Below are 9055 nucleotides of genomic sequence, written 5' to 3'. Positions count from 1 at the left end.
AAAACCCAGCCTCCCCCTGAGGAGAGAGTGATTATAAAGCACTTATGGGAGACAAGTTGTGCCTGTGCCCTGTGTTCACGTCTGTACAGTTTAACAGATGTGGGAGCCAAGAGGGTGCAGCTTTATATAGAGCAATGAGCTTCCTGCTGCTACAACCTGGAAAGAAGAGAAAAGCATATGTAAAAGCTGGAAATGTGTGCTTTGCTTTAGTTTTAGTTTTTTTTTAATATTAAATTATGGTCAGATTAGACGTCAGAATTGAAATTTACTTCAATTTACAGGCTGTGAGTGTGAGTGTGAGGAAACCAGTTACTGCAGTATATGAAAAATACAGATACAGCAGCACTAATTTAATATTTCACCATTCACTATGATCTGATTACATTTCTCATCAGTGCTGCCAACGTTGAGCTGCCAAATACAATTAGACTGACATGCTGGGAATGAAAATATTATTATTTTTGGCTCATTAATTTGAGTAACTGATTTTTGTATCTTTGTATGTATTCTGACTCACCTGTTCTGAGATTTTTGGCATCCCAAGGTCCGAGATTACATCTGACCAGGCTTTATTTTAGCAGATTCTGTTAGATTAGAAGTGACATCGCAGCAGTGTGTTGATTGTCCTGTATGCAGTGAACCGGTGTTTCTGATGTTTCTGCCTTAAATATTTGTCCTCATTTATTAAACTTCAGACTAACTCTATGCAATATTTAGCCTATATTTTACCATTTGTATAATTTTAAGAAAAACTTCTGAACTCTCTTTGATTTATTTTAGACAAATTTAGTTACTTTTAAGCTAACCCTTCTGCTTGTAAATAGCTTTTTCTCTGGCAAAGCTTAAGTAAGTTTTTGGACGATTTTATTACTTTTGCCTAACTTCTAGCAACTTTGTAGAATCATATTAGTTTATAATATATCTGCTTTTTGAATTGATATACAATTCTCATAAGTTTTTCTAACTTTTAGCTGGGGGAATGTTATATATTTTTTATTTTTTTTTTGCATATTATCATGGGATCTCACTCCAGTGTTTTACTTGTGTTTTTGCAAACCTTAACTAGCCCAATATTGTATTTCAAAATATTTTATGAACTTGCATTGTGAGGTTGCATATTACAATAAAAATAATTCCACTTGTTGTTTGACTTGTGGGCTGTACAAATTGCAGGGCTGCACTGCACATGTGTTGTGATATTCAATGTGTCCACATGTGGTCGGTTGCCAGACAAGAATAGCAGTTTGAAAGAGACCCCCCAAACAATAGTGTGTTTGAACAGAGAGGCCTTTTCCCGTATATGGCTGCCCACTATTGGTTCATGGCTGAATGAGATGAAATGAGCCTTTGAGATTAGAAACAGTGACCTCTGCTTGTCATCTTTAAAAGGTTAACGACTCTGGGACAGTGAGGTAGTGTTGAAAGAGTGAGTCACTGTCACGAAGACGAGTGACTCATCACACAGACGTCAGGACGAGGCAGACGAGTCGTGACAGTTTTGAGAGGATTGTGAAAGAGGGGATAAGGAGGCAGGAAAGTGTGGAGGGTTGTGGGTGGGGGTAGATCTGGCAGCACAGAAGTATTTAATTTTCAGTGAAAAAAAAGACAGATGACACCATGGCATGTTACTGTAAAAGTTAGTGAAGTTTCAACATTTAATTAAATCTTTTGGTCTCTTATTAAAGACGCTCCAGAGGAAACTTGTAAGGCTGTTGGAAGTGACTGAGTCATGTCCGGTTTTAACATCCCAGTCGGAGGATATAAATCACCCAGACCTCTGACCACATTTATTCAAAGACACACTTTTGGCTGTACTGCATCCTCCACTGTTCACATTAACAGAGGAGGGCACTGCTCTGATAATCCGTCACAGCTGGTTTGATGAGCACAAACCATTGAAACCAGGCTGCAATTTTAGAGATCCTCAGAGGCCACTGAACAGTTCAAATGAAAGCCAGGATGGTTCTACAGCGGTTAAGTCACATTAACCACTTTTTTATGTTGAAGTTAGCATCGCTTACAATTATGTATTAAGGGTCTTTAATCATACTGAAGATTACTGCTGCTTAAAATACAACAGGGAAGTTATTTTTTTACATAAACTTTTAGTTTATGCCATTAGGAGAAATATGTTTCCCCTCAAACGTTAAAATCTGCATTGATCATCAGGCATCTTTACTTTACTCATGGGATGAAGTACAAAGTAATGGTACTTCATTGGTGATGCTTGATATAAAACATTTTATATTTACCTCTTCTTCCAACCAACAAAGCTTCAAGTACAGTTCTTATGGAATGATGGGAATCTGCTGATGACATGTTTCTTAAATGTAATAGTAATTAAAAGTTATTTTGTCTCTTGATCATTAAGGGAGTGTTAAGTCATTCCCAATTTTAGGAACCACAAATTAGATTTTGTTTGTCAGAGTCTCTGGTAATTGTTCCTGTGTTTACACCACCTGTTTGCCATGTGATGCAATGTTCCTTGTATACAATCTTTGGATGTCTTTGGATGTCAAGAAATCCAAAGACAAGTTGAAAACCAATCTTCAGCTATGAAATTAGCAAAGTTATTTCTCTATATTTCCAGTTCTACTGTTTGTTTTTTTTAATTTGGGGATGTTGTTTACACCAGATTAAAATACTGTTTCTTTCAAATGGTCTTTCAGCTTTGAAAAAAAAAATTAAAAAAAGGACAGAATGAGTAAAACTGAATGGAACTGGAGCTTTGATTAATAAATCATTTCATTAGGTTTAGTTAAACATTTGATGTTTGCTCCAATTGCAAAATAGTTGTTTATGAGTGTTGCAAAACCTCAAACAGTTATTCCACTTGCCTCAGAGATGTGTCTCAGCACGTGTGTGTTATTGGGAATTCTGGGAAAAGTCTTTTTTGACTTGCAATATTATTTCCTAAAAGTCTTTTTTGACTTGCAATATTATTATAGATAGAAAATAGATAGAAATTTAAAAAAAAAATGTTGGAAAATGAAAAAAGCAAGTCACTGCTGCAGGTGCACATAATTTTAATTCCATGTAATACCATTTTAAACTGTACATTTTTATTCTATGATATTAATATTTTTGCCTTCCTTCCACCCTCGCTGTCTCCTTTTCTCTCGTCAGAACGCTGTCTTGAAGACCATGAGCTGGTGGTCCAGGTCCAGGCCTCTATGAGCAGCGACAGTAGATTCCTCTTCAGGAAGAATTATGCCAAATATGAGTTCTTCAGGAACCCCTTGGTAATGGCTTGTTGTAATTTTTTTTCTTCCTTCCTTCAACATCAGCTTGTTTAAATCTCATACATATTCCTCTGTAAATCATGTGCTTGCTTTGGGCCTGCATGATTCTTTTAATTCTCTAATAATTTAAAAAAAGACAGCCTTCATTGAGAAGATATCGCCTTTAAAGGAATACCTTTACTGCTCTCAAATTTGTCTTCCATGACAAAAACGAGGTATTCCTGTGAATCATGACAGCAGCCTGTAGTGATGAGAATTTGTGACGATCTTTTTTTCCCAACACAAATCCTTCCCTGTTATGATCGCTCCGCTGGCTGATCGTCTCTGTCTCCACCTTCTGCTTTAACCACCAGACTTTTTTCCCGGAGCAAATGGTTGCATGGTGCCAGGAAACCAATCGAACGATTCCACCATCTCAGCTCCTCCAGGTAGATGGAAACAGAAACACACAGGCAAACACACACATGTACATAACCCAATAACACGTGGTTGAGTTTGTCTAAGAGTCAGCACATGTTACATACTGTACAATCAAGCGTGACATACGTCACCTTTAACCCTTAGACAGGCTGACGCGTCAGAGCCTGCAGTAATAACCACTGTTGAGCCCTGTTGACACATCACTGTCTCGGCACATGCGTTGTAGGTCCGACACTTTTGATGGATGTCATTAGTCCTACAGAAACAGAACCTGTTTTTCTTCACCTCTTTCTTTTTATTGTGATTGTACTGGACTGTATTTCATGCCACTCATCAGGCTAACAGGACGCTCAGGGGCAAAATAGAAGATATGAAGTGTGAAAAAAACGTCAACGTGATTCTTTAGGTTTAGAAAGGCTTTGGTCCAAATGAATGAAGGCTTTACTTGAAGCCTGGCTTCTACTTCTTCTTTCGTGCAATGTAGAGAGTATAGGACACATCCCTTGAATAAATAAATAAATGAGAAAACATTTCACGGTTTGACTTTGTCTAAACACAACACTTTTGTAGTCAGCTAGCCTGCTGTTCCATGTCAAATCAGCAGAACTCAACCATGTGTCTGCAGTATTCATTATTATGACAGTAACTTATGTGATTAAAAGGTGTCAGGTGAAGCACGTTGTGGAAAAAATGAATTGCATATCACTGAGTCCCCACAATAGTAAGAGGATGGTCACACGAGGGGCCAATCTTGGTCTGTTTCCACAACACTAAGAAGCATTTGCCTCAAACGTTATGAGAAATCCTCTGGAACAGGTTACCTTTCAGCCACAGGCCACAGGTTCCAATTAAGCTCTAATAACATAGCTTGTCACTTCATGTCGTGATGTTTTTTGTGAAACACAGAAACCACAAATTTCAGAAACCCACAACATAATTAAGGCTCTAACAGTCCCCTGTAAGAATGTCTTGCTCGTTGATTTATTGTGTTTGTTTTGGCACACAGTTTTAAATTATGTTTTTCTTTCTCTTCCCATAACTAGAACACATGGCATAGAAAAACATTTTCCTAAAATGAATTATAGTTCCTCTTTAAAACAAATGTTATGACTAATAATATACATCTAGCTGTATGTAGCGATGTGTTGTACAACCACATACACAGGGGCCTTTTTTCATGCATGTCAAGCAAGTAGCATGAGTAGATAATAAAAGCATTTAAAATCCCAAATATAGTAAAATACCAAACTTGTGTTTAAAAAAGCTGTCGTTAGCTGTAGCATAACTTTGAGGTAACAAGAATAGTTAAATATTATCCCTAAATTATATCAGAATATATTTAAAGATATGATTAATTGAAAATATTTACCGAAGTTTAAATTGTGTGCTGTGATAGATAATAGCTGGCAAAGTTAGCGAAAACCTAGCTTATAAATATCGTAAATGTTAAAATTCTCACCCACAGTACATGGACCAAATATAGAAATATTGACTAAAATATAGTTAAGACAAGAGGACAGCAAAGAGATATTTTGACAAATATAAACCAAAAGTTAGTCAAATAAAAGCCTAGACTATGACAAAAAATATGAGAATTAGCCAACGGATAAGCTAAAGCTAGCATTGATGCTCAAATACCAAAAACTGGCTAAAATAAATAAGTTAACTTTTCAAATTATTATTATTGTTGTTGTTGTTTTTGTTGTTGTTGTTATCATTATTACAACAGTTAAAATAGCTTGGGCCTCTGTTAAGAACTAATTTCATTTTCTCATTTTAACTGGACTGCTGTTCACATCAGTATTATGTTTCAGACCAGTGTCTGGTTTTATTGTGGTGCAGAACATGTCAGTCATCAGATGTCAGTGTGGCAGTGATACAGGATGCCCTGTAGGCACTTCATTCTCTGACAAAAAGACATTTTTTGCAGACTTTATACAGTATTTGATGTATTGTTGTGCTCCTGGGTGAGGGAACGAAGGAAAGATTTATAGGAAATGTGTGCTTCACAACTTTCCTGGTGTCTGTTTCAGAACTTCCTTACAACCAGTAGTTGTCCAGAGATCCAGGGTTATCTGTATGTGAAGGAGGTGGGAAGGAAGTCATGGAAGAAAGTTTACATGTTCCTGCGGCGCTCAGGACTCTACTGTTCCGTAAAAGGAACCTCAAAGGTAACAGCGACCAAAGTCTACAGTCAATATAAAACGTTTAAACTGGAGTAGTTTATCATTTAATGATTATGTTGAGAAAATCTGAACTGTGTTTAAAAGGAGTTTACTATAGATGGTAGTCCTTCAGCTATTGTTTTTCTTCATTCCTCCAGTCTGTGTCTCTGTTTGTCATGCCGTGACTTATTAATTATTTCTGTCTGCAGGAACCCAGGCATCTACAGTTACTCGCAGACATGGAAGAAAACAACATTTTCACTGTCATCACAGGCAAAAAGCAGCATGGTGCACCCACAGACTACGGCTTCTGCATCAAGGTGAGGTCCCAGGTCAAAGAGGAGACAGTCTGCAAATGAAACAGAGACATGTGACCATGAAAAAACTAACATGCACTATAGCTACATTTCTTATTCAAATAATTGGTCAAATTAATTCAGTTCCAGACTGATCTCTGTGTTTCTAAATGAAATATTTCAGCCAAACAAAGCTCGACAGGAGCTCAAGGACTTCAGGATGTTGTGTGCGGAAGATGAACAGGGAAGGACCTGCTGGATGACTGCATTCAGACTGTTTAAGGTATGAACCTTTTTAGTTTTTTGGAATGATTAATGCTATAGCATTATAATACAGAGATTCATTGGAAAGTAGTGAGTTTACTGAGGTCTTTAAATGCTGAATATCATAAATACTTGACCCCGATGTTACTGTTATCTTACTGTTGGTAAAAATAAAAATGCTGTTTTACATTGCAACTGTAAGTACATTTAAACATGTTAGAAGGCAAAACAAGCCAGAGGTTTGCACCTGCAGACAGTGGGGGGAATTGGTGTATATGTATATGATTATATTTATCTCAATGATGAATGTATTTAAATGTTTGAAATACTACTATGCTTTTTGTCTTTTTTTTTACAGTTTGGGATTGTACTGTACCAGAATTACAAGATTCCCCAGCAAAGAAAAACATTAATCTCACATTTCTCAACACCTGTGGTGAGTTTAACTAAACATTAAATATTCATAGGATAATCTAAAACACTTTGAAATACTTTCGATTGGCAGTTGTTGCTCCCTTTGTTACTAAATTTTAACTTGTATTTCTGTCGCCCTCTAGCGGAGCGTGTCAGAGAACTCCCTTGTGGCCATGGATTTCTCAGGGAGAATAGGCCGAGTGATCGACAACCCCTTGGAAGCTCAGAGCGCAGCCATGGAGGAGGGCCACGCATGGAGGGTGAGACACGACCTAAAAAATCTCTGCAGATGACATCGGTTATTTTTGCTCCTATATTTATAAATAACAGATTTCCCTCTGGTTAACTTGGTGCCTTTTCATTTTCTTTGGCCTGACACTGGTTGTCTGTCATAAATCTGATATGTTTGTGGGACACTTGCCATCCACAGTCATAAATTTAATGTAATTAATACTGTAAGTGGAGGATTTTGGTGGTTAGCAGAGCACAGATTGACTTTGGTCCAGAGTAATTTTGGAAAATAATTATGACATGAGCAATTATGACATGCATAACCTATGAAATCATCCAATCTGCTTTTCCTCTAAGTACTTGTATAATTAAAGCTGCTGTCAGTGATGTCATTTTTGGCTCTGCTCCTCCCTATATCCGCCCTGAAACTAGTGAGTCCGAAGATATATTAGCAAATATATTGCTGTGCACAGTAGTGAATCTGATAAAGAGGACATGGACAGCATTCTGTCATTGGGCCAAATCTTTTTTATTGCCCATATCCACATTGTGTGGGTAGTGGGAAGCTTTTGTCACCCATTTAAAGCAGGGTCTCATGCAGGCTGTGGATGAAGGAAGCAGGGGCAAATGTGCCTATTTGTTTAGGGGCAGGGTAAAGCTAATCTTTGCAAGAAGGTTAAATAATTCACACCTAAACTGTGTTTGTTGTTGAAAATCACTCAAACTCAATACCTTGTGTGTGTGAGATAGTGGATTTGTGCAATCCACACAGGTGCCTTCATTTGTGAATCCTAGTCAATGTGTTTTCTTCAGATTTCCCACTTTGTTTAGTTTTCAAATTCATTTGATGGTTTGTTTTTGTGATGAAAAAGTTTAAAAGACCAAAACATTTTTCCTTGCACGGAGAATGGGAGGGACAGATATTTTGGGGTGGATCTGTTTGGCCCAGGCGACCAAGTAAGTTAGGACGGATCTACTGTAGGTATTGAGGGGATTTCTCCATTTTAACACAGACTTCCATTCATACATATGCAGTTACTTCTGAGGCCATTGGAGCAACTTTAACACCCACAACAGTACAAATGTACAGCTCTGTTCTGAAGTATTAATACAGAACTCAAAATAATCCCTGCTCTATTCTTTCTATGTGGCCTCTCTCTCAGAAGAGGAGTCAGCGAATGAACGTATTGGGCTCCCACAGTCCACTGCACCACTCTTCACTAAGCTCAGGTAAAGGCGAAGGTACTCCTGGTCACATTTTCTCCTCTTTTATTCTAAACAATCTCTAAAGTACCTTTTATTTTATTTTTTTTCCCTCTCACACTCATTTGCAGTTATCCACATAGCACAGCTGTGGTTCCATGGCAGGATATCGAGAGAAGAGTCTCATCGAATTATCCACCAGCAGGGACAGGTAGACGGGTACGTGAGCTGCATTAATTTTCCACAAGGATTTTAAATGAACTCAGTATTAAATATAGAGGGGGAAAAAGTTGGTTTAACTATTGTTTATATATGTAAATGCGCATTGACATATATACAGCATGCTTTTGGAAATCAAGTGAGAAGATTTAGTCCATTCATTGTTCGTTAATGAGGCTTGGCTGTTACAAACAAAACCTCAAACCTGTACTATTCACTACTTAACATGCTTAAAATATCATGACAGATGTTCTGCAACATGAACTGGTTTCTTAGGAGTCATAACTTGACTTGAATGTTTATCATAGTCATTGTGTAGAAGCAGTAAAAAGGACACTTCTGTGAATGAATGTCCAAACTAATCGCTGTCCTGCGTTGTTATCTATAGAATTTAAAAATCCATATTTCTCCTAAGAGTTGAAATAACTGTGTTTCCTCCTGTCTTTTGTTGTGTAGGATTTTTCTGCTGAGAGTCAGTCAGAGTAATCCCAAGGCGTTTGTGCTCACATTGTGCCATCACCAGAAAATCAAACATTTCCAGATTCTGCCGGTAAGTCTGATGGTTCTTATCACGTTCATCTTAAACTGTTGCCTATTTCAT

At 37.5% G+C, this 9055-nt stretch overlaps 1 protein-coding gene across 10 annotated transcripts in view; it reads left to right on the top strand.

Moving 5' to 3' along the window:
* The window catches only part of grb10b (growth factor receptor-bound protein 10b), a 58681-nt gene that overhangs the window by 45306 nt on the left and 4320 nt on the right, over nt 1-9055 (top strand). For 8 of the 10 annotated variants that reach the window (XM_025061859.1, XM_025061860.1, XM_008323904.3 and 5 more), the window contains 10 exons: nt 3127-3242; nt 3596-3670; nt 5696-5833; nt 6037-6147; nt 6308-6406; nt 6746-6823; nt 6945-7061; nt 8196-8262; nt 8367-8454; nt 8911-9004. In XM_025061859.1, coding sequence (XP_024917627.1) covers nt 3127-3242; nt 3596-3670; nt 5696-5833; nt 6037-6147; nt 6308-6406; nt 6746-6823; nt 6945-7061; nt 8196-8262; nt 8367-8454; nt 8911-9004 — 983 coding nt within the window. The remainder of the gene's footprint in view (nt 1-3126; nt 3243-3595; nt 3671-5695; nt 5834-6036; nt 6148-6307; nt 6407-6745; nt 6824-6944; nt 7062-8195; nt 8263-8366; nt 8455-8910; nt 9005-9055) is intronic. The other 2 variants (XM_008323905.3, XM_025061858.1) reach the window with 1 other exon arrangement.

Source organism: Cynoglossus semilaevis, chromosome 13 (genome assembly GCF_000523025.1).
Source record: "Cynoglossus semilaevis isolate Cse_v1.0 chromosome 13, Cse_v1.0, whole genome shotgun sequence".
Taxonomy (NCBI): domain Eukaryota; kingdom Metazoa; phylum Chordata; class Actinopteri; order Pleuronectiformes; family Cynoglossidae; genus Cynoglossus; species Cynoglossus semilaevis.
Note: the sequence above shows the minus strand (reverse complement) of the source record. Positions and strands in the feature narration are given on the sequence as shown.